We start from the raw sequence: 25,846 nt of genomic DNA on the forward strand, positions 1-25,846 counted from the left end.
TCTGTCCTTCACTACATCACTCCATAAGCATCCCTGTTGAGCCATTCACCATCTGTTTTATGTCAAGTGTCAGTGGACTTGATGATCTGTATCTGCTCAGCTATTTACTTGCCTTTTGTGTTTGCATTTTTTCCCCCTTCACATATGAGACACTTGGAAAAAGATCAGCAACACACACACAAAAGGAATACATGGGGCATAAAGGATATAGTTGATAGAAGATAGACCAAATTTTGTCTCAAAAGCAAACCAAAAACCCATCCCAGCACAGCTGGGAGCTGCATGTCCCTAAGCACCCTGTGCAGAGCAGTGCACGGGGCAGATTGCATCCCTGCTCTGATGTTGTCAGCTACTGCCCACCCAAAACCTGTGCAGCTCAGCTCACAGCACTGATTCCTTCTAAAGTGCTCCTGGCCCAGCTCTGCCTTCTCCTGCTGCTTTCCCTTGCAGGAATACAAAAAGTCTTCTGAACGAGTGAACCCGATTTAATCCTACCCATAAACTACTACCAGAGCTGCCTCCACAGCCAGCTGCAGGGTGTTCATCACGGATGAAGCTGTGGGAACAGAAAGAAAGCTGCCTTTGATTTACCAGTCTCATCTGACGTAGCAAAGATGTCAGGAAAATCATTCAAACATCTGCTAGCTGACCAGAGTTACTGAGTTTTTAGCAAAGTAGGAATGGTATGATGTTGTTTTGGCACTGCTCCTTTTCCCCTAGTAGTAGGTGTGTTGTAACCCTTTTTGGAAAGTGTCTGTGCTTTGCATGTCAATGTGCTAATCAAGCTTTAGGTAAAGGGAGACACAAAAGCTTTACTCATTGCTTCAGTACTTTTCTCAAAGAGCTCAGTTCCAGCTGCATGCACAAACACTTTGCTTGTATATAAATCCCCTTTCTGTAACAGAATTTGTGAAGCACAAAACAATTTTCCCTGGGATATTTGTTTGGATTATTTTTTTTCTCCTGCATTATTTCAGAGGGGGAGAAGTGCCAAAGAGTTTGTGTGCCTGGATGTGTATGAGTCAGTGACTGAATGCATATTTTATTCATTCCTTCATTCTCAGGCTGGAGATACTGAGACACCCAGCAGGCATGGCTCAGGTGAATCTGTGCCACTGTCCAAGTGCTCTGGTGTTCCATACCAAAGTGTTTGTCCCATCTGACTGCACTGCTTTTTGAAGCTGCTGTCTAGCTTGGTTAATAGAACATTTAAGCTTTTTGCTGACCTTCCTGCCACCCTCCAAAAAAACAAAAATTTGAGAAAAAAAACCAAACCAACCAACCCCTCCCACTGAATTAGAAAGGAACCAAGACTAAGAAGGAGATCATGCTGAGAGGGGACACACACTCAGAGTTTTGCAGAGGAGCCTGTATAGAAATGGAAGAGCAAATTTTTTTAAAAAAGATGGTATCTCTCTGTCTCTTTTTCCTTCCAGTTCAGGATTCATCTGTGTGGGTTCTCCTGTGTCACTCTCCAGTCAGACAGCAGTGGAAGTGAGCAATGTTGCTGTCAGATGTCTTCCACCCCCTTCTTATTCTCTCACATTGGATTTAAATATTTTGAAAGTTAACACGCTTAAATTCACATGCAGATTTTAACAAGAAACCCAAGTTTGTGGGTTTCAGTGTAAACCATTAGAATCCAGGTAACTGAGGTTAAATCTTTGAATGGTTATTTATGCCAACAATTTATAAGATTGAAGGAAACAAACCTTTCTGAGCAGCCTTCCTAGCAGAAAGTGTGACTTAAGGCAAGGGAAATGTGCGAATACGTAGCTTAGTGCCAAAACTGCCTTACATGAATTGGATTTATTATACACCAGCCATAAAGAAATTCAAACACCTCAGGCCTCAGTCTGTGTTGAGATGTGAGTAGGGGGGTGTTGTGTGCAATCTGTGTGAGATAAACTGCTTGGGAAGTTAAACTTTGGAAGAACCACCCCTCCCGTGGCATTTTTGCTGTCAGGCTCATGTGATTGCCTGTCTTTGGAGTGTGGGTGAACTTTCTGAACCCTGACATTGCAACTCTGCTCAGTGTCACAGCTACAGTATGTCAAGCTCATAACAAAATAAACCTCCCACCGGAAACAACTTCCCTTTGAAGTTCACAAACTTGCTCTTGTCTTGGTTTTAAAAGAGCAGTATCATATATCAAATACACTGAAAAGCTATTTCAAGCTACTTTCCTATGATAAAGCACTCTGGTTTGGCCACTGCTGGAAGTGCAGATGTATTCATTGCATTACCAGGCTTTGCCAGCACTTTATTTTATTTATGGCTTGCTCCATTCTGCTTTATTTTTAATAAGTGTTGGTAAAATGTCACATTGCTCCATGCTAAAAACTTCAACACAGTGGTAAATCAAATTTAAAACTTCTCACAGTGATGTATGTGCTAGATTGGATGGCACAGCAGAGAACTCAGGGGTTAGCAAAATGGCAGGTTCACAAATGTGAATTAGCTACCCTTTGTCAGAACTAATTTTCTCCCGATGAAATTGGAAAGTCAAAGCAGTAAATGGCAAAGCTCAGCTGACACTGGATGCACTGGCAGAGCTCTTGCAATGGCCCCATTTGGTGAGGTGCTTGACAGCAAGTTCAGATGCAGTTTGTAGTCTGTAGTGGCTTCTTGTGGTTCCCCATTTCCCTTGAAATCCTTTCTGCCTTGTGGTGATAATGAAAATGTGGCTGAAGTACATTCTCTTGAAATAATTACAATCGTACACACCTCTGCTTGGGTTCTGAAGGTTACTGTAAAGGTAGTAAAGGACCCTAGTATGAGAAAAAAATTTGGTAGTACCATTATGAAGTAACAGTAATGAAGTAAACACCTGCTTAACCTGCTTGATGGGAACCTGTGTTTCTAATTTTTTTCTCTTTTTTGAGAGGGTAAGAGCATGCTGTCTCAGTGATCCCAAATTTTGCAAGGCTGTTATATTTGTCATTTAATCAAATGACTTGTAATTTCTTACCACTGCTGGTCCTAGTGTAGAGATTTTATCTGGAGCCTTTCTAATTTCTGTTCTTCCCAGGATGCTAAAACCCTTGCACTTTTAGCCTAATGGAAATATTTAATCAGCTTGTTTCATAATGACAGAATCACAGAATCATTAGGTTGGAAGAGACCTCCAGGATCATCAAGTCCAACCCAACCCAACCTCAGCTAAACCATGGCACCAGTGCCACATCCAGTCTTTTGTTAAACATGTCCAGGGATGGTGAATGCACCACCTCCCCAGGCAGACCATTCCAATACTTTATCACCCTTTCTGTAAAAACCTTTTCCCTAATATCCAGCCTATATTTCCCTTGGTGCAGCTTGAGACTGTGTCCTCTCCTTCTGTCATTCCTGCCCGGAGAAAGAGACCAAACCCCATCTGATACAACCACCCTTCAGGGATTTGTAGAGCGTGATAAGGTCACCTCTGAGTCTCCTTTTCTCAGGCTAAACAACCCCAGCTCCCTCAGTAGTTCCTCACAGGCCTATAAAAATGCAAGTATAGCGCCTGCATAGCAAACTTCTGGTTGAGCTTCTTACTGTGATTTATGCCATGAGTTGTAAAATCTGTGGGACTGCCCTCAGATGAGGATCCTCAGCCTTTGGAGGAAGCCAGTGCAGGCTCCCCAGGCCCCTTTCACACCCTTGATAAGCACACTGCCCTCAGCTTCACCAGCGGGATAAAAGGACACCTTGTAAGAGCGTTAGCCCTCAGTGCACAAGGCTGGGATTTCCATATTTTGCCTCCCCTGGCTGGGTCTGCAGTGTCAAGGCCACTTTTTTTGCAAAAACCAGCAAAAACCAGAGGTGTTTGCTGCTCTACCAGCTGTGCATTGGGAAACACAGCCCTCAGCGAGGGGCTGTCACACAAACAGGGAGAGAGGAACCATCTCAAGTGGCCTGCCCACATACACAGGTTTAGATTTTTTTTTTTTTAAATTAACAGCTCAATATTGAATTCAGGAGCCTGGAATATTTTTTATAAGCCTTTCAGTTTAGCTTAACTTCAGTTTAGAGATGTCCTTCACTGGAGCCAGTCACCTGCCAGCCTTGCTGTGCTGTGCTTGCTCAGCTCTAGTCTCCAAACTGAAATATGAAAGGATCCAAAATATGGAAGGATCTCCAAGAGAGAAGAGGGCAGTGAAGGGGCAAGGGACTTCCAAGGTATTGACTTCAAGTGGGATGTCCACAAATAGTTGGAACAGTAGATGAATTGGCCCAAAGAAATTTCCAGACATACCCGGCAGGGGAGGAGACAGCACTGATTAGAGAGAGAGAGAGATGGAGAGCAGAACAAAGCAACTGGAAAACAGGAAATAGCATTAGGAAATGCTCCCCGTGCAAGAACAAACAAATATTTGTACAGGAGAATCTGCAAGTGGCACTGCTTTCCTCCCACACTCTGTACGGTTGCCAAAGTGACGGGCTCCCTCTGAATAAGTCACATTTAATGTATGCATAGTGGATTTCAGTGTCTGAATAATCCCCACAGACCTTGAAAATTAGATAAATTTCACAATCCTGAGTTTTTGGCTGTCTGTCTGGACATAATGTGAATGAGAAGCTGGAAGTTTATTAGAGTGGAGCTGGTAAGGCTCCTGGCAATGTTGCTACAGCCATTTCTTTTCTGGGCTGAGGATCTCCAGGGTCTGCAGCAGCTTCGGGAAGTAAAACACACACTTGTCACACAGATACAGGGAGGACAGCTTTCTTTTGAGTGGGTGACTGGAATGGATGGAGAAGCATCTTGCTGATTTTGAAGATAACACAGTCCTCGGGATGGCCACTTAGGTGTAGGGGTTGTATTTGTCATGAGTTCATTGAAATACTACCCTGGGACCAGTGAGAGAAGGCATGAAAATTTCTTATTTATTGCTGAACATCAGCTTTACTGGAGAGTGCTCTGAGCAGAATCTCTGGGTGGGACTTAGTTGTGAACTCTGAAAATTGTTTATATTTAAAACAGATATGATGTGATGCAGACCTGAGAGATAGGAGGAGAATTCCAAAATCTCTGTCATCTATCATGTGCGTAGCTTTAAGTTTATTCTCCTACATCTTCAAGTGGAGGCTTAATACCTATAAAATTATGGAAGGATGGTTTTGTTGTTTATGCATTTTAGGAAGTCAATAAATAAACCTTAAGCAGAAGTGATTAAACCTGAAGTGGCAGCAGGGAATAGCTGTATCTCTTCATCCTGATTCATTCCTAAGTCAGGATTTACGACTCACTCAATTAAATACACACTTTCCACATAATTGCCCATGTGCTAGCAGAAAGTAGTCAGTTGTCAGGGATTTTGTTCATTTCTGGGTTGGCTGCCTGAGAACATAAGGAATTGGGAAGAAACTGTGGAATTACCCATAAATTTTCTTAATTGAATTGAGCATAAGCTTTCAAGCTTAAGATGTGAGCAAGGAGAACTTTCCAGTTTCCAGGCAGAGCTGACTCCTTGCAGTTATTTACACAGTGCTGCTTTGACTTGCTGTTAAAAAATTACACTGGGGCAGAGATTAGGAATTCAAAGAGCAGTTTGGTAAGAAAAGTGCCTTGGTCTCATTCAGTAAGAGGAAATGTGTTAAAGGAGGGAGGGAAGAGTGGGGAAAAAGCAGGGCAAAGAAAAAGGAGTATTACTTCAGGCAGGTTTGAATATTCAGTCAGGGAGACCTTGATCCAGAAGAGCCTGGAGAATGTGCTTTGTTACACTTTGGTGAGACAACTGAGAGCGTGTGGCCCTAGGTGACAGGTCAGCCTCCTTCCTCTGCCCTTCTCTCCTCATCCTCACCCATCTTGTGTGGTTCTAATTTTTTTGAGAAATGCTGTTGAGGGGATTGCGTTTCTGTCACACAGCTACTGTAAAATTTCTAATCCCTGGTTAAAAGCACCTCACGAGCTCCTTTTGTCAGGGTTTAAATGTCTCATGGAGGACATGTCCATCCTTTTAAAGCTTGTGTTAAAGCACTGCCCTGCTGCCCTTTCCTGCATTTCAATGAGAATCGATAACTGAGATCAGAAGTAACTGAAGAGATCTTTGATAACAGGAAAAATGTACTTTAATACAAAAAGATGCCTACTTCTTTTGCATGCACTTGTGTTCATAGTATTATTTTAGCTCATAACAGATATGGTAACTTACATTATTGACTTAAAATACTGGCATTTTTCATGAAAATGCAGCGAATTTTTCTGTGCCAAAGGCATGTAATACTTAAGAGCTATATTATGCCTTCTATTAAATACAATTTAAAATTACTGCCTGCAGCTTGTAATATTATCCCCACAGGATTTGGACATGTTTTGTACATCATCTTTGGTCGTTTCTCTCTTGCCGTCATGAAATGCTGGTGTGATGTTTTACTTAAGCCAGCACAGAATTCCTTTCACTGTGCTCCAGATCAGGGTGACAAGAGGTGCAGTCAGAGCAGTGGAATGAGTGGGGCAGATCCTCCACACCCTGCAAAGCAGGTGCTGGAAGTTTTGTGTCTTTCCCTGTAGCCTACTCTGAGAGATTCCTTCCTCACCTCCAAACTTGCAGCACCCTGACAGTGACAAAAAGAGAGAAGGATGCTGTGCTCGCTATCTGATGCTTGGCAGCAGACTCTGAGCCTGAGTACCAGGGGATAAAACAGGATGAAACAGAGGCAAGGGGGTGAATTTTCATGCAAGGGGGTGAATTTTCATGCAAGGGGGTGAATTTTCCTGCGCTGCTGGTGCAGAATTCGGGGCTCTGGGCTGAGCATGCTGCCGGCAGGTTTTCAGTAACACCAGCCTGGAGCGCACACACACCACCAAACTCTGTTCCTCCCCCTCCCGCCCAAGGCTTCTGCTTTTTTGGGGGAGGTGGGGGTTGTTTTTCTGTGCTTGCTGACGTCAACAAAATTGCCAGATGGCATTTCAATGCTTTGCAAAGAGACAGGAGCCTTTTATTGCCGGGGTCACGTGGATGCCATTCATTTGCATTCCCAGAAGTGGTCCAAAGCTTTTGCTCACTGTACAGGCAGAGACTGCTGTCACCTTCCAGGGACCCAGGGCCTGCTGTGGGCTATTGTTGCCTTGTGAATCCTTTAAGGGATGCAGGGATGAAGGGTTTGCTTCATGTTCATTTGGCTGATGTGGAGATACTGGAATTCTCCAGACGGTTGTGCTTTGCGGAGGTTTTGTGGGTTTCTCTTTAAACGGCAAAGGGATACTTCTGTGAATTTGGGGTAAAAAACAGAGTTTAGCTCTAAGAGGGTTACTTAGAGTCTCTGTTCCCAGTAGCTTGTGGAACAAACATGCAAGTCCAACACTGTGATAAATGCCAGCAGAGAAGAGGGGCTGTCAGGGTTTTGAAGGTCTCAGGCTCTATCACTAGAGCTGGGCTGTGCCACGATCAATGCATTGAAATGGAACAGAGTCCCTTTATACCCCTGAACAGATGACTGGGAGCTCAGTACCAGATGCACAAGATTAAACCAATTTACTTTGCTGTGCCTGAGCCATCTCCACAGCAGCTGGGCAGGGACATGGCAGCGTTTGAAGGGCAGAACAATCTCTCACTGACGTAGTAACTCCAGTGCTAGCCCTTGTCTTGTGAGCTTGTGAGTGGATTTTCAGTGCACCTTGGAGGAGTGAACCTGGAGGAATCTGCAAGGCTCACAGGGGAACACGTGAATGTTGGAGAAAGGAAAGCCACACTTAGTTTTGGGTAGCATGAAGACTTCTGCTTGCAGATTAATTGATTTTTGGAGTTAAAGGGATGAGAAAAGTGTTTCTGCCTGAGAAGGAAAGGTGAGAGCACCTTTTATTTTTCCCTGAAGCAAATGCAAACTACCTTTGTTGGAGCACATGTACTCTGTGGTGAGGCCAAATAATCTGGTTTTGACATCTCCATCAAATTTGAAACTAAAACTCCCCTAAACCTGTCTGAGATTACCATAGGCTCCAGAATGAGCAATAATCTGAGCTCACAAACCAGGTTTTAATACATTACTCTTTTATTTTCTACCAGTTTCAGCTTTCAGATGTGTCCCTGTGGTGCCTCCCTGCTCAGAGTGCACTGCAGTGACAAAGGTGTGTGTAAGTTCCCAAGGGCCATATGTCTGAAAAAAAAAAATACGGGGCAACATAATCCTGTGATTTTCCCAAGTGTGAATATTTTATTACTTAACAAAGTGCTATTGAAAGGCACTTTGAAATGCAGCATCACAAACTCCCCTTTCCTGCTTGATAAGCAATGTTTTAAGATTGCTTACACTTGTCTTACCAATTTCCCAGCTGTATGACATGCACTGGGTTCTGGTGATTTGTCATGGTATTCTGTGCATGTTAAGCATTGCTGCAATTCACATGGTGGTAAGCGGTTACAGAAGAGCACACAAATAAATATAGTGAATTATTGGACTCCTCAAATTCGGTGCTGTTATATTCTTAACTAGGAAGCGGAGAAATAATTTTAAATTGACTCAGAGAAGACTGGGTGATGTTGCAGAGTATGAAGAGTAATAACCAACTTGACCTTGTTTTCATAACTCCATTCTTCAGCTGGGGGGAAGAAAATGCAGAGTTTCTTTAGGGCTGGCATCTCAGGGAAAGTTATTGCTCATGCTGTGCTCCGATACCTAATTGAATTTCACCGGGGAGTAGCGTTCACGTCGTGATTCACAGATCATGGAGCAGGAAACAGCCTGTCAGCTTCTAGGGAGCTGAAAAGGGGGGGAGAGTTGCTTAGAGAAAGACAAAAATCTGTTTTGTGAGGGAATTCAGCTCATAAGCACAGCAGGCAGACTTCAGTTCTGCTGTGACTCCTGGTGAAGTTGGAGGAGTCACTCTGCAAGATTAATTTGCCCCTCAGTTTGTCAATTTGTAAGGTCTTGAGTGCAGATGAATCCTGTGGTGGAATAAACACAAAGCAAACAAGCAAAAAACAAATACCACTCTTTCTCAGCAAGAATCAGAGGGTTTTGAGACTTTGATTTGAATGTGCCCTTTCCATCCCAAATTAGCTGTGTTCCACAGCCTGACATCAGCTTGTACTCAGCTGAAGACATGCAAATGTGAATACTTTGCATCTTTTTGCAATTCACATCTGAATAATAACTGAAAAAAAGCATGCTTACACTAACATGCATGTGGAAACATTGCCTTTTGTGTTGATGTTTCTTTATTTGCATTTGTTGTGTGTGTTGATGTTTATTAGCATTTTAATGTGCTTTCATTTTCTGTCTTCCATTATTATTTGTATGTGGATACTCTCAACAGCTTTTCTTAGGAAAAAAAAAGTGCAATAAACTGCAACCAAATTTAGAAAATACTTTCATGCTAAAATGCTGCACAATTACAGGTAGAGCATCTTCAACAGCCCTGATAACAGACAGAAATAGAACATGGGGAGAAGAGAGAGGCATGTATACATTAATCTTACATGTAGGACTTATTTCTCTGAAAAGAATTCTGCTTTCTTAATGCAGTTGTCACGCACTGCATGTATTGCTGGGGAGTTTTGTGTTCCTAAAGAAACTTCTGCAACCCTTCTGCTATGGAATATTTTAGTATGAGAGTCAGTTCAAAATGTTAAGAGGCTCCCTCCGCCTCCCCCAGATGCAGTAATTGCTTTGTTGTTTGTACAACATTTGCAAGATCGTTGGAAAGAACGTGAACAGTGAGAGAATACTGAGCTAATATATAAAAAACGTGGATTAAGATCTTTTTCCTCCCAAATCGACGATGGCATTTCATGGGCACAGCGGAGCTCGAGTGCTGATTTGAAGGAAGAGCAGTGCCATCTGGTGATCCCTGGGAAAGGCTTTTCTGCTCCTAAAGCTGCAGGGTGGGAAGTTCTGCTCAGTTGTGCCAGGGCTGTCACCTTCCACCCTCTCATCAGGCACTGGCTCACTTGGAGTGCTCACCTGGCACAAGGTGGTGTGCTCATTTATGGAAGTGTTGGTGCTCTAGCCTGGAAGAGCTGTTCAGACCAGGTCTTCTGTAATTCTCTCTCTTCCATCCCCTTGTCCTGGCCTGGTTGTCACTTGTGCAGGTGGATGTCCTCACATCCGCGCTGCCTGACCCCATCTCCCGGCCTCTCTCCTCTAGCTGTGTCCCAACCCCTGGGACACTGCTGGGCAGGCTGTAACCCTCTGGTTTTGGGCTCCCATCCCCTGCGAGCTCCCAGCCTGCCTGGCTTGGTTTCTGAGCAAGGTTTCTGTGGCTGGGTTCCAGCCCAGGACCTGCTCTGCGATCTCGTCCCTCGTTATGTTTTTGAAGGGCTGGCGTGCAGATCATCACCAGGGCTGCTGCTGCTGCTGCTGCTGCTGCTGCTGCTGCTGCTGCTGCTGCCCGAGGGGAGGCTGAGTTCAGCCTGCTGCTCTGGAGTGCGGATTTCTGTGGCTGTCAGCTCGGGGCAGGGAGAAAAGGTTGTGCTGTGTTAAAGGTGGATTCATAAACTGTTTATGCAGAGCTAAATGAGCGTCGTTTTGCAAGCAGGAATAGTTACTGTGTGTGGTTAGAACCTTGCCCATGGACAGGTTTTATTTAAGATAATTTATTTTGTGCTCTTGATGGAACGTCCTTTGGCCAGTTTGCATTTAGGCTGGTCACATAAGCAAGCCCTTCAAGCAGACCCTAAATTTTATGTAGGTTCAGAACATGGTTTTATCTTGTTTGACTGGTTTCAAAGTATACCCAAACCCACACAAATCAGGTTTCAGAGTTGAATGTGATCCTATTTGTAACTGTTTTTTTGTAGCTGGCACAGGCCTATATGGTTGTCTTTATACACAAATCATTAAACAGTCTTTAGAGACAGTCTTTGATTTGCATTTTCTTCTCAGTTTAAAAAAACAGCCAACTAAATGTTAATTCATTTCTTTCCAATCAATTCCCCTTCCCCTATTTAAACTGAGTTATTAACATGTGCGTGAGGTATATTACTGTGGACCTGTATAGAATTAGATAACTATATAGTTAGTTATGCATTAAAGGCACGATTATACCATGCCAGAAAAATGCCATCCTAATTGAAGGCATCTTTCCTAAAAGGCAGAACAAAGTGGGACCTCATCACATTGGCTTCTTGTGCCACCTTGACTTTATTGATGGGAAATCAAACACGTTTCTTTGATTTGTCAGTGAAAAATAAAAGGGCAAGTGGATAAAAGTGTTGTGCATAATTAATTTGGTTGGATATTTCATTCTGCTGTGGCATCATACAGAATGCTTCAACTTTACTCTCCACACTAGTTCTAGCTTGCATTAGAAGAGGAAATGGATACAAATAAATTTATACTTAGATGAAGGGCAGGCTTCAGATTCCTGGCAAAATGCCAACCTGTTGCACAGTGAACATTATTAATATGCATTTTCTGCTCTGTGTTGGCTAGGAATGACAGTAATTAAAAGAACAAATCATTTAAATGAAGTGATTCTTCTTTCCAGAAAAGGTTGTTTCCTAATGTTGTTACCAAAAGTCTCTCAAATGCATTAGGAGAAGGAGGGTGTACAGAGAGAATTGATCAGCAATTTATGTGGTGGTGGGTTTTTTTTTACTTTAATGGGATAAATAGGATATCTGGGACCACTTGTAGCACTCAGATGGAAGCAGTCAGAAAAATAATAGAGAATTAGGAAGACAGACTCCATATGCTTCATCAGCTGATCAGTCTGAGCACCTTATGGCAAACAATTTAGCTTGTGATCTGTTTCAATTTGTTAACAAATATGTTTACATAACGCATTGTGATGAGAGATGTGCCTGACTGTTCACCAAGGTCAGGGGTATGAAGTCGAGTGTTTTCTTGTGATTAAACTGGTCTTTTATCTTTGTTGTCCTGAGCTTAACCCCTCAAAGTTAAACTGACTTTGGGGACAGATCTTTTGCTTTTGTAGCCTGCCTTAGGTCACCAGTGTTAAGAAACCTGAATATTGAAGTCATCTCTGGAGCCTATTCCATTATGGATCCCATTTAATTCAACTGTGAGCCTCTGACCACAGCAGACACAGTAAGCCTCTGCAGAAGTCTAATGCAGAAAACAATGCAAATGTGGGCACCAGGCTGTTCTTCACAAAGAGAAGCCATAATCTTTTTGGAAGAAGCAACTGAGGAACTTCATTTCATAATTTTCAAATTAAAGATTTAAGTTTTGAGAAGTTGATGCGAGTTCTTGTTCCTATATTTTAATAAAACTGTTCTAAAGTTGCTGAAACAAAGCCCAATAAGCCCTTCCTGTCACCAGAAATTCCAAAACCAATCACTTTGCTGTCAATACAAATTACTTTTTTTGTGTGTGTGTTTGTCTAAAGTTGTCAGTGCACTCTGAATCCTTGAGCTGCCTGGTTTGAGCTGCTGTTTCTGGTTTGTGAGGACAGCACAGTGTTCTCTGTGGCAGAATCATGTGATAATAAGTCTCATCAGCAAACAGCTCAATACTGTGTGCACCAATTAACAGGATCAGCTCTGAGCTAAAATACCAGGCCTCTGTATTGATGTATCTTCTAAAGGCTTTGATTTTAGATGGTAAATGGATTTTTATGTTGACAATTCTTTTCTACACCTCCTTCTAAAAATTCAGTTAAGACTTTTAACCTGTCTACCTACTCAGCAGTAATTAAGTGATTCTGTTGCACTTACTTGGGCATCATCACTGATTTATTACTGGAGTAGATTCAGGTGAACCACTGAAGTTCAGCTTCACAAGGATATTTAACACTTAAAAAAAATTGTACAACCCACAGTTGATTTTTTTTTCTTAATATCCTCATCCAAGCAGAAAACATAACTCTCTGTGGAGAGAGAAATCATTGTCTGGTGTGGTTGCCAGCATAAGCACCAGTGCTTCATGATCTGTGTCTGTTTTTTGGTCTCTATGGCTCTGTTGCCTTTTGTAAATGAGGAGCTGGTGCTGTTATATTTAGATGTGAATTTGAATCCAAGCTTTCCAAAAACACAGAAGTGTTTGGCCCTCATGAAACTGTGCAGACCCTGAGCCAGAAAGTCAGAGTTCAGTATGGTGAGATACTAATGATGCAGAAGTACAGATTGGGTCTATCTCTAATTAGAATGGAGAAGCACCCAGGGTGTCATAATTAGAAATATTACATGCATTTTACCTTTTTTCTTTTTCTAAAGTGGAAGAAATTTGGGACTGCTGAAATGACTTAGAAAATCCTACAGCCTTTAGCATCCAGTGTGTGTAGACTGAAGGCCAGAACAGTAGTGGCTGTAAGTGGCCATCTGATGCAGGCATTGACCTGTGGTTATCAGCTGTGTACTTTGTCTCTCAGCAGGCAATTTTTTTTTTCCATTCGTGACAGCAAGGGCAAAATAAGCCCACAGTATAAACCAACCTAGTGTGTCTTTAAGTTGGTCCTTGCAGGTCAAGGATGAAGTAGGTTGAAAGCAGTCCTCAGGGCTTGCCAGTCTGTCAGTTTATATCTGTGGTAAGTGAAAAAGAATTATTTTAATATCATAGAAGGCATGTAGAGGATAGTGTTTTCTATTTCTTGTCTATGAATGACTGTTTCTTGTGATCTTCATTGAAGAGTTTGCCTATAAATTATCTAGGAGAGGTGGGGGATTTTCACATCCAGTGCTTAGTGTGACTTTTCCAGGTCGTGGCTTTAGATGTTAGTAGCTTGTACTGTGGAGAAATAACAGCTCTGCAGCAGCTATGATGAAGGATTTGGGGGCTGCCAGTCCCTAGGGCTGCAGTTGGGGATTTTTGAATGAGTCATAATGTAAGAATCCAAAGCCAAGTGTTACAGAAAAATGATTAATTCTTCTCACAGAGGAGTTCATTAGTGACATAAAGTCATGAGAAAGAGGAGGAGGCATCTCTAGCACTCAATGGGTATTAACTGGTATTAGTGTGAGTGCTTAGAATCAGAACTGAAATAATGCAAACCACAAGGTCTGATGGAGAAGAAAAAAATGTTAAAATTGGACCAACCAGTCTGCAGTGAGGCTTTCACTGGAGTTTGATGTGCAGAGGATTTATCCTTTTTAAAAGGTGCCTAATATCACTGCCTGCTTTTGGCTTCAGGGAAAGCCTGTTCTCTAAGAATGGACCACTAAATATCATTACTGTTCATGGTCACTGGAGAATTCCATGGGATCCTTCTGCTCTGTTGCTACAGCATATGGAAAACATGGCCCAAGATATACATCTGGCTCCTGCTGTCATTTCCAAATCCCTGTTGTAATTCCAGTAAGAACAGAGTGAACATTAAAGGCTCTTTATCTACAGCTTCCTAGTTTCTATTTTTTTCTTATTGTGGTTTTCAACACTCATTCTTAAAACCTTACCAGGTTTTCTTTTTTTTTTTTTTAGTTTATTCTCCTATGGCAACTCCTTTTTAGTAATTGAAAATAGATTTGACACCCTCTGTAGCAACTCCTCACTCCACACCCCCAATCTTTTGTCTTGATTTAGAGGCTGCATTTATTTGCTTTACTTTTTTAATGATATTTGGTGATGCTCTTCTCACTACTTAGTGAAGGGCTGAGTTGGATGCGAATCTTTATTTTCATACATATTTCTGCAGTTTGCTGCTAATTGTGATGTCACTCCTCAAGTTGCATCCCGAAAGAGCCTGAAGTACTTTGGAAGGCAGAAAAGATGGCAGTATGTGGCTCCTTTGGCTCTGCCCTGGTGTCACTGAGGCTGTCAGGTTGAAAATGTGGGAGGATTAGTTAGCACACAGAAGGCAGAAGGGTGATTATTGCTTTCAATGGGTCTTTTTTTAACTCGTGCTGCATATTTAGCTGCTCTGCTTTAGTTCACTGGAGAATTAAAATAGCTCCCTGTGCTAAGGAGGCAGAGTTGGGATGTTGGAGCTGTAAACTCAAATGGGTAAAATCACCAGGTATTAACAGATGGTTTATCCTCCACCGTGTGTACCCAGCAACTCCAGCTTGTGTTACTGCAGCCCAGGCTGGGGCTGAAGACAGTTGTCACTGCTCTCTTCATATGAACACAAACCATCAGCCTCAAGCTACCAATTTGTGACCATCTGATGTACAAATTGGAGAACAATAACGTAAGACAATTGAGGACAGCCTCCAAAGTACAGAACTGTTTTCCTCAGTCTGTGTTACTCAAAGCAGATTCGAGCCCCATTTAGAATTTAATTTTTCCCATCTGCTGTGCCTTAATTAAAAGCAGTAATTTTTAAAGTTGCTAGTTTCGTTGGAGTGGTGTCTACTTTTTAAGTAATCAGCCCTGACTGTGACTGACTCTGTGATCTGCTCTACATCATCAAGTATTTCTTTGGGCTGGACAGTCGTGATAGTTTAATGTTTTTAGGCAGCCAAGTAGCACGGAAAGTCCCTTGGAACTGGGTGACTGAGTCCCCAGGGCTCTGCTGGGAACATCAAACACCAGCGTCAGAGTTTCCACGAGGTTTGCAAGCTGTGAGCAGCGGCTCTCAGCCAGGGAGCTCAGCCTGTGCTCTCGCCTCCTTCCAGGAGCTGCTTTCCCTGGATCCTCCTCGTGGCGTGGGTGCAGAGGGTCATCCCAGCTGTTTGAGAGTCTCCACTGGAACTGGGATTTCCCAAGGAGCCCAAGGCAGGGCACGTGCATGGCTGCTTGCAGCTCGCCCCTTGCCGTGCTGTGCCACCCAACACGCTCCCTGGGGACAGCCCCCTGCCTCTTCCCTGTGCCTTCCAGGGTTCCAGCTGTGGCAGGAGGAAATGTGGAAGATTCAGTACTACTTTATGTCAGCACCAGTGGAGTTAGTTCATTTGAGGTCCTTTCTGTCAGATATAAATGACAGGGGTTTAATTACATTGCATTGGGTTGTATCCAGTACTTGCATCCACACGGGTTCAGACTTTCCTAGTCTGTAGGTCTTGAATCTTGACAAATCCAGCCCTCCCACTCCTTGAGATTATTTCTGCATCTATCTTGTTATTGTTGCTTGGTTGCTAGTGACCAGGAGGATATTTTTCTTTCGGTGTGTGTGTAACAAATCTAGAAAAGCAAGAACCCATAGTCTCCCTTGAAAGTTACAGACGGCACCAAAACTGCATGACAGCTCAAATGTGTCCTCTGTTTCTTAAAAGTGATCCTTTGGAGTGCTGTGCAGAGTGCAGGAGGACACACGTGCGGTGTGTGGAGGTGAGCACACTTGGGACTGTTTGGTGAGGGATTTCTGACACCCCGTTGAGGTCATGCAGGGCTGCTTTGGTGTCATTTTTCCCAGCAACTTCACAACCAAATCTGGACATATCAGGGCAGGGAAAGCAAAAGGCCTTAGTGCACCTTCAGTGCCTGCTGCAGATTAAGTGGTATCAGCTTACGAAGAGTTTTGAGGATGGATAAAAGACTCTAACAGTCTTCTTGTAAATGTCTGAGCAATTTTTCTCAAACACTGAAATAATTCACCCCAGACAAATACCTGGCAGTGTATGTTCCAGGCTGAGCTCTTTGGCTGACAAAGCTGTCACGGACTGAAAGATCCTGTAATGGAAGAAAGTTAGTCAGCTGTAACTGAGAGCTTTGTGAGCCATGTCACCTAAGGTAGAGATGCAGGATGTGGGGATTGCAGCTGCCTCCCCAGACAAAGTGTGCTATAGACAGTGATACATTCCACAGGTTTTATAAGAAGGAGGGGGAAAAGTATTTCCTTCTCAAACCAGTGCCTCTTTCTTAGAGAATGGTGGGGTTGTCATCTTGGTTTTCTAAAGAAGTCTTACATGGTCATGCTCTGTGGCAGTTTCACACAAATGTGGCAGATGGGAGGCAGTTTCAGAGATTATTATCTTCCTAGAAATTTTGTGTTATCCAGTGCTGGGACAGAGGAGGAAGGTCCAAATCAGTGGCCTGGATTGGAAGACTGGTAGTTTAATTATTTGATTATTTAATTATTAACTAGTGGAAGACTGGTAGTGTAATATACTGTGAGATTACAGAGCCAGCCCTATATGAGGCTGCTCAACAGCAAGCACACCTAGCCTCAGGCAGAGCTGCCTCTGCTGACTCTGTGGCCTCAGGTTGTTGAGGAAAGGGATCATGGCAGTACAGGGAGGGGACAAAAAGTGTAACTCTAGTGAGACCCATTTCGTTAGATTCTGCATTTGCAGAACTACTTTGAAAGAGTTCCTCTGGCTGCTCTGTGATCCTTGGACTCTGGCATGTGCTCATGCTACAGACACACTTCATGTGGCAGTCGTGACATTTTGTGCTCTGCAGATCAGAGTTCAGTGTAATTCTTACCAGGTAGGTCTGCTTTGCTGTGGTGGTGCCATCCAAAGCATCTTGGAACCAGGATTAAAACTCAAATCGTTATGGCTCAAGCAAGATTTAGTTTCCTTCATTGTGGGCTCAGCTTTTGTGCCTCAGTGTCTGGTTTATGTTTGTGAGGCTCTGGGTGCTTTAAAGACTCAATAGCAAAGTCAGTGACTGCATAGGTGCCTTGGAAAGGTTTTCTTTGATCAGTGTGATGAAACAACAGGAAAATGCTATTTTCAACCCTTCCAAAGAGTGTGCCTTACAGAGCCTGTGGCTGGTTGACCTCCAGAGAGCAGTGGGAATGCTGCGCTTCATTAAGCTGCAGAAAACATTCTCATAAACATCATCTTTGCTCGCCGGAGAAGGGAAAAATCTGAAATCTTGTGTTAGTACAAAATAAGAGAGAAATAAAAATAAAAAATACTCTGGTCCCAGAGTTCTAAATGGAGAAAAGTGAAATGTGAAAGAATTGCATGCACGCTTTTTTTCCTTAGTCATTCAGCGGAAGGTGGAGTAGCTAAGTCTGTGGCGCCTTTAAAATGATTCATTATTTCCATAGAAGCCAATTGATGTTTATCCTTCAAATTGCTCTGTGGACATTAAAATAATGGAGAATTATATTTGCTTTTAATTTTGTTTCCAGACAGCTTGGCCTGAACATTTATGATGTGACTTGGAAACCATATCAAATTGTGATTTATAGTTGCTCGTAATTGTGTGAAGACTGAAGATACGCTGGATGCCGCTTTTCTTTTCTTTTTTTTCTCCTTGCATCCCCCATTCTTGTGCTTACAGAGTGTTCTTGAGTGTAACGTGGTGAAAGGCCAACATCTCTGCTTTCATTGCTTTTCCTTGTACAAGCCACAGCAAACGAAGGTTTAATTTCTCCTTAACATGAGGCTGTGTGAAATGAGTTGTGGTTTGTATTTGATAATTGGGTTGGGTTTTTTTTCTCCTTGCTTCAGTTTCGACCGGTTCTGTGTTGTCATGATGATCACCCTTTTGTAGGGTGGAGAGAGTGGTGTTTTTTAGTTAAGCTGGATGAGAATGTTTTGCAAAACATGAATGGGGAGGGGGAAGACTTTTATTTGTGGTAAGGCATCTGTTAAGTGCATGGATGTCAAATCTGCTTCACAGGTGAGCCAACAGGAATAGTTCATACGTAAATTTATCTGTCAGGTCTTATGGCTAAAGGAAATTGTTATTCCTATTTTTCTAAACTCATTTTTCCTGCACAGTTTTATCTGCTTTTTCCTCCTAGTGAGTAAAAAAGCCATTCTTAGAGTTTTGTGCATAATATAATTTAACACAAAGAGGAACACAAAGGGGATTTTGTGGACTGTAATAGAAAAGCCCAGTGAAGGTTATGCAAATTTGGAAAACTTTTCTAGTCATTTTGTAGACTCCAAAGCAAATGATTCAAACCTAAAAATTCTAAGTGATTATTAAAATTTTCCAGAATACTGTTTTCATATTGAATAAAAGAGTGTTCCTTACAGTTGTTTGCTGCCCTGACAGAAATCACCTGTGTGATACTGGGACATTCTCCTTTTGTGGTTTGGTCCTGTGCATGCAGCAGTGTGTTTTAGTTTTTGGGGTTTTTTTTTTTTATTTCTGTACATAAAAGGAAGCCTAAAAACATGCAGCAAGTGCATTTGGGCGCACTTAGGCATTCCAGATGGCACTGTGGCCTAAACCAGCTGTTTTTCAGCATTGTAAGGAATTAATCTTTCTTCTTATCTTAGTTAAAAATGAGCCTGTTTAGCTTTGCTTTTGTTCCCAGCCTGTTTGCTTTCTCATTCCCATGCCCCAGAGCATTTCAGTTTTAGTCACTGCATGACTTTGCTGAAATCAGGGCTGGAATGAAGTCACAAAATGAACAGCAAGCCAGTCTTATCCAAAATTCATGGGAGGGAACTGCATTCACAGCTCTTGGCATGGATGAGTAAATGAACACTGACCATTGTGAAATTAAGTTCACCTTATCTTAGCTCCTTGTTGTTTTGTTTTATCGAATTAGTTGTTTGTTAGTGTTGATTGCAAATGTTGTTCATGCCACTATTCCCAAGTATCCGGCCTTGGAGCTTCAGTGAGTAAAGTGGTTTGGAAAGAATCCAAATCAGTTCATGCAGAGGCTGTGCACATCAGTAGAAAACAACTTACAAAGACTGAACATGGATTTTATATGCACTTCTACCCTAAAAGAAAAGACTCCCTGCGTATATATCTGATATCTGCATCCATGAGTGTGTATGTGCATATATACAATACGTATGCATATATGAGATTACATTAATCTCAAATTTTCACCAGTTTACTGTATTGCTTTCACATCATCATAGTGATTTACATCAAATTCCAGGTTTCCTTGCACTTTAGGGAAACACATTATCATTTACTTTCTGAATAATGGTCTGCAAAGCATATGCAGTTCTCTGCTGGTTTTTAGTAGAGACCCTGAAAAGTAAAATATTTTTAAATGTTCTCATGCATTCAATTTGCAATAATTTTTAGAAAATAATAATTTAAATACCTGTAATTTTACCTAGTCAGACTAGTCTGATCATACTCTAAATTGACCCTGAGACAGCTGAACCATTCATACGTTTTGACTTCCATAACCCATCACAGCCTGGCATTTGATTGGGACAAATCTGCCAGGTCTCAGGGTTGAGGCAGGGGTCACCAACACATGTGACAACACAGGGGCTTGGAGGCCCTGGGACAGAAATCCACCGTGGAGAAGGGCTCTTCCTCTCCCCACTTGGTGCTAATCGTGGAGAACAATGCTGGCTGCTTTGCAAAATATTACTGCTGCTGCACAGAATCTCTGCTTATAGCCCGCTGAGTCAGACTTGTTTACTTCATGGAAGTATTAACCTCTGTCTCTGATTGGTGGTCAACAGCTCCAGGCTCCAGGCTTAATAGAATTTCAAGCTGTAGATGGCACAGTTTTGCTGAAAATATGAGGCTTCTGTTGCATTTTGAGTGGTGTATTTTGCCTCACTTCCCTTTGGTCAGTTTGTCATGGCTGAGGTTGAGATAGATAATTAATTACTCCCATTCCAAGCCTTGTCCCTTAATTTAAGAATTTTCTTTAGCATCTACCAGAATCTTCTGCATGCACTCCTGAGATGTTAAACAGTGAAAGAGCCATTAAGTTAAATGCAGGCATTAATTTTTTTTCAGTAGGATGAAATAGCTCTCCATAGTTTCTGGTTTATGTTATTTCACAGCATGGCAAAAAAATGTGGGAACAGGCTGGTTTTCTGGCTGATGGAGAGGCTGATGAGTGAGGAAGCCTATCCTCTGGTCCTGCTGCTTACCTCAGTCTTAGCAAGAAGTAGGACAGGAGGAAAGAATCAGTGGAGTGAAACATCCATGTGCCAAGGGCCTGATGTCCACGTTATGCAACTGGGAAGGCAGAGGGAGGAGGTTTAGCTGTACTTAACTAATATATCACTTTCCTCAGAAATACTTTTTATTGCCTGTAAAGCCTTTTCTGAGAACGAAGCAGTGTCAAGTTGTGTTGCTCTGCTCTTTGTGTTTTTGAGGTCCATGAACGCTGTCACTGAGGAGTCATTCCTGGCTGGGGCTTTATTCACTCTCCTCCTAAGTCTGACCAATTCTCTGTGCTCTTTGTTTGCCACTGCAAGTAACTTGCATGCGCTTTCCACAGACATAACTTCCCCATTCAGCAAACCATGTGTTTTAGCTTTTTCTAAGACATACATGAAAGCAAATTAGTACAGAATCTGCTGCAATGGTCTCTCTGGGAAACTGCACGTACACCTGCTAAGCCCCAAACAGCAGCAGCAGGTTTGAGCTTCAGAGACACATCCAAGGGAAAGTGGTCACTCTTGGAGTGCCTTCAGTTAGCAACTCCATGCAGAATTTGTGGTGGGTTTTAGTGCACCAGCAAGTGAGGCTGAAATGTCACTTCTGCATTGAAATTCCAGATGCCTCCTGCCTTTATAGGTGTTCTACTTCTGTATGCATCCAAGTCTCACTGTTCTTTATTAGAGTTTAAAGATCCTCAATAGTTTGCAATTGTGTTGTATAGCTGTCAATTCATAGACTTGACAACTTTAAGGTTTAAAAAATCCACTTTTCCCTCCATTTCAGTTCTGGTACAGCTCAATGTGTAATAGCTTGGAGAAGAATGTTTTTGCTATCATACCAGAACACTATAGTTTAGTTGCATGGAGATATTGTACTAATCTCAGCATATGCTTGGGATTCATTTCATTCATCCAGGCATAAGCACTGAACATTAGTTGTTCTAGATTAGTTGTTCTGTTGTTCATACTCAGGCATCTCTCAAGAGAGTCTCCTCTCATCCTAAACCCTGTCTCCAAAAGTGTTTGTGCAAATAGGCCCTGTCTATTGACCATGTCTCCATAGGGAGCCTGAACAATTTATTCAGATGGGTTAAGTCAGCTGCAGATGGTGAAAGCTGTGAAATCAGATATGATGGAATTCCAGAGTCTTTGCAGACTGCTCATCAATCTATTCAGCGTTGCTCTCTGTATTTAAAGAATTATTTCAGGTTAATATTTTCCCACCTGCAGCCGCTTTAACAGAAGCTGTGGAGAGAGTTCCCCACAGCCTGAGGCCCATCAGGCTGTTCACTTCTGCTGTCTTACATGTGTTATTTCTCTCTTGTGCAGTCCTCTGGCACCAGTATCACCGTGGACATCGCAGTGATGGGAGAGGCACACGGGCTCATCACAGACCTTCTGGCCGACCCCTCGCTGCCCCCCAACGTGTGCACGTCGCTGAGAACAGTGAGCAACCTGCTCAACACACAGCTAACCTTCCAGGCCATCCACAAGCCAAGGGTGAACCCCTTGGTGTCCTTCAGTGAGAACTACACCTGCTCCGACTCGGAGGAGTGCCCGGAGAAAGGAGAGAAACTCGCGATTCCCAAGGTGAGCACTGGAGCCTGCCACTCCCTAAAGGGACATCACTGGGCTGTCAGATGTCACTGAATTGCCAGCTCTTCTTCCTTCCCTTAACCAGGAGGGTGAAACCTACAGAAAAAGTCTCTGTTGGTGCTTTGGATGAAGTCTAAACTGTTGTATACCCCACTAACAAACAGAAACATCATCACAGTCATTATCGTGACAAACACTGTGAGCTCACGGAAGTTGTCTTGAGAAGAAAAAGAAGACAGAACCATAAATATACATATAATACTGCCTTGAAAAATGGCTTTATGAACGCTCAGGGATCAGGCAGGAAATAACCAGTGTTAACCACCCACACTTAGCAAGTGAACAGCTAGAAAGAGCACATCAGATTTCAAGCAGTGTGAGTTGTAGGTTTGTTGCTAATTAGCTGTCCTGCAAGGCTTACATTTCATTTCTGAAACCAAACCAAAAGCCTCCCTTGTAAAATTAAATACAGGCAGAGCACGTTGCACAGGCGAATGCTTTTATGTTTTTACAGTTTAAATGGCACAGCCAGTCATTCATTCCAGCATTTCCAGGCATCTGAATTGCAATGCTCGTGATTCTTTTATTATCGTTTAGTGTGATGATAATTACCACCCTACTTGCCTACGTAGCAGTTGTGTGTATGCAATGGATGTTCACAGGGTTTTAAGCACAATTCCCAGTTTATTTTAGTGACCATATCTATAATGGCTGTACCCTAGGCTCTGAGGGGAAAAGTGGAAGAGCACTGCTATCACATGAGCACACATGGGGAGCAGATCCCAGTTTGCTGTTGCATAAAACCTGATGAGGAGAAGAGAAATGAAGGATGAAGAAATGAGTTAATGCTACAGAGAACTAATTTGGTTGAAGAATTCACTGACCTAATTGCATTATGGTTCATAAAACAAATAGTTTGCAGGTCTTTATTTAAAGTGTCTAAAAGCAGGTTTAGGACCTTCACCTTAAGCATCTGATACTGAGCATTTTGTGTAAGGAGATAATGTGTTAACATATTTATCTGCAACTTTGAGCTTCAGAACCACAGATGTCTTCCATCTCATATTTCTTAACTCTCTGGCAAAGTCCAAGCTCTCCATTGCAGATATATTTATTTTAGTTCTTAACTATAAACACTTCACAAGAACTTCACAAGAGAAACAACTCAGAAAATTATAGGGTCTGCAACAGCAAATCTGGATCAAAAAAGATCCTTTATTATCTATGCCTTCAAAAAAATGAAAGAAAACATCTGAATCCTGCTAACTGGAGAAATGGGAGAGTCAGGTAAAAGAAAAAGACAGGGTGGTCAAGGAAAATCTGCTGTAAACAGTGATGTTTTCTCTAAGCTTTTTGAGACATCATATTCCAGAGTTTTATAAAAGTTTTATAGAAGTTTTATTTCAGTGTGTAATCTTTGGGCTGGGTAGATATGGCAGGAAGAAACTTGGGGCTCCCCTGCCTTCGTTTTCTTACAGTTTTTCTTGCCTTGAATCTCTGATTCTGAGGATTCATGGTAGCTTAAATCACAGAGTACTTGAGGTTGAAAGTGCATCTGGAGATTGTGTATTTCAGTAGCTCAGCTCATTGAGGAGAAAGTTCCTCTAGGCTCAGCCTAAATCAGGTTGCCCAGGAGGATGCCCTGTTGAGTATTTTGAGTATCTCCATTAATCTAGGCTTCACAGCTTCTTCAGGCAACTTCTCTGTCCCCTTCACAGCAAAAAATAGCTTTCCACATTTTAATTAGATTTCTCGTACTTCAGTTATTGCTCCACTGCTCCTTGTCCTGTCACTGGGCACCCCTGGAAAGAGATTTCTTCTGTACACCCTCCCTTCAGGTATTTGTGTACACTGGTAAGATCCACCCTGGGGCTCCTCTTCTTCAGACTGAGCAATTCCAAATCCCTCAGCCTTTCCTTTTAGGACAGATGCTTCAGTCACCTTTGTGGCCCTGCTAACTTGCTTAAGTAGCTTTGGCCACATCAGATGTTGAACATCTGGGACTGTGGACATAAACTGGAGATAAGGGAGGATGGTCCAGGCTCCCCAAGCATTTAAACATTGGCTGTGTTTGAAATGAGTAATACATGGGAGAACCCAGACCTGAAGTACCTCACTAGGTGTTGTCAGGCAGAGTGAAGTTTTGTTTCTGCACGTGTAGAGGTTTTGTAAGCCTGTACAAACCATAAGGAATTATTTCTCCACAGCGCTTACGGAGGAGTTTGCCTCCAGGACTGCTGAGACGAGTGTCCTCAACCTGGACCACAACAACATCAGCCACAGGACTGCCCACCCTGGAGCCAGCTCGAGTGAGGAGGGACCGCAGTGCCAGCATCAAACCTCTCGAGTCATCTTCAGCCAGGTTACAGAGGGCCTCCTCTCACTTTCACCTTTCTTTTGTGCAGATTTCCTTGGTTCTGTGTGATGGTGTCCTGCATTCAGAAGTGCTGGCTGTGAACTGTGTTAGAATTACTTCTTCATGTTTCTCTAAACTGATTTGCCAAAGAAGCAGCATTCTCATTTTTTGTCAGATTATGCCAAAATTAGTCATATTATTGGGCAGAAAAATAAATTTTGAAAAATCCATTTATGCTAATGAAGTGCAGAACCGCCCAATAAAATTGGAAGAAAGGCAAGATATCTGGTTAAAGGTTTCTCGATATTCAGGGGTTGCCTATGTGGTTATTAGAAAAACTGTAGCAATTAACCCAGCCATTTCTAAGAACACACCTAATGATGTGGTCCTGTCATTAAACCAGTTCATAAAGCACTTCTCCATCTTCCCCTCTTGTCAGGGCCTGATCCCTGAGCTGGTGTCATGGAACACATGGTCCTGCCATGAAATGGAGGGAGAGTTGTGTCTGCTCAGCTGCTTACAGCCACCAGCCAGCTGGTTTGGGGAATATGCAGAGGTTGTAATAAAAGTTGTAATAGCTACACGCCATGTCATTACAGCAGGATTTCCTCCTTTCTGGCTCCATGAATACTTCTCTGTTGTAGTCAGAGAGGAGCAGAGCCTTCAAAGGAAGGGTGGAGAGCAGCCAGTTGTGGTACCACCCTGTGAGAATAAAGTTCAGGTCCCCTCCCCACCTCATCTTGGAGCTGGTGGATGAAGAAAGAGTGTGGAGACATGCTTTGTCCTGGGGAAAGGAAGAGCAGAATGAAAGCACTGCATTCAAGAGGAGAATTCAGAGCTGTGACATCAGAAGACTCACGTGCTTTTCTGAGATTCAAAATTTGGTGCTGTTAGTGGAGAAAAAGACAGGACCTTGGAAGGCCCAACAGCACCAGTGGTAGCACAGTTGGATAGCTTGGGGGAATGCAGCCTAAAGAGCAGCTTTCTTCCAAGGCTGGCCTTTCTTCAGATACCTAACTCTCTCCTGTGGATGAGACTGTCATGCAGCTTATAGAGGTGCTCAAGGCATCCTGCAGAGTACCCTGAAAGACTCATGCAAGAAAAAATAGGTGTATTGCCAAAGTTCCCTTTGTGAGGAGTCCCATCTGTCTCAGGAAAAGTAAATATAAGGAAGCTGTAACCAAATGCAAACGTTCTTCACTCACAGACCTGTGCTTCCTGGGGTGCATTTGATTTATGCTGTTGATCCCTCTCTCACGTAGTGTGTAAGCATCCCAAGATGGGAATCAGAGGGAGAAGGAGAGCAATTAAATATTATTGTTGGTCCTTTCCTGCGGTTGTTATGTAACTC

General features: G+C 42.7%; 1 protein-coding gene across 2 annotated transcripts in view; it reads left to right on the forward strand.

The window, feature by feature from the left end:
- Positions 1-25,846, forward strand: part of PDE3A (phosphodiesterase 3A) — a 215,478-nt gene that overhangs the window by 155,391 nt on the left and 34,241 nt on the right. The window contains exons 1-3 of one of the 2 annotated variants that reach the window (XM_063395215.1): positions 17,816-18,339; positions 21,873-22,133; positions 24,347-24,501. In XM_063395215.1, the coding sequence (XP_063251285.1) occupies positions 18,268-18,339; positions 21,873-22,133; positions 24,347-24,501 (488 nt within the window). In that variant the 5' untranslated portion in view covers positions 17,816-18,267. Of the gene's footprint in view, positions 1-17,815; positions 18,340-21,872; positions 22,134-24,346; positions 24,502-25,846 lie in introns of those variants that run through there. The other variant, XM_063395214.1, reaches the window with a different exon arrangement.

The sequence above is a fragment of the Prinia subflava genome, chromosome 4 (assembly GCF_021018805.1).
Source record: "Prinia subflava isolate CZ2003 ecotype Zambia chromosome 4, Cam_Psub_1.2, whole genome shotgun sequence".
Lineage (NCBI taxonomy): Eukaryota > Metazoa > Chordata > Aves > Passeriformes > Cisticolidae > Prinia > Prinia subflava.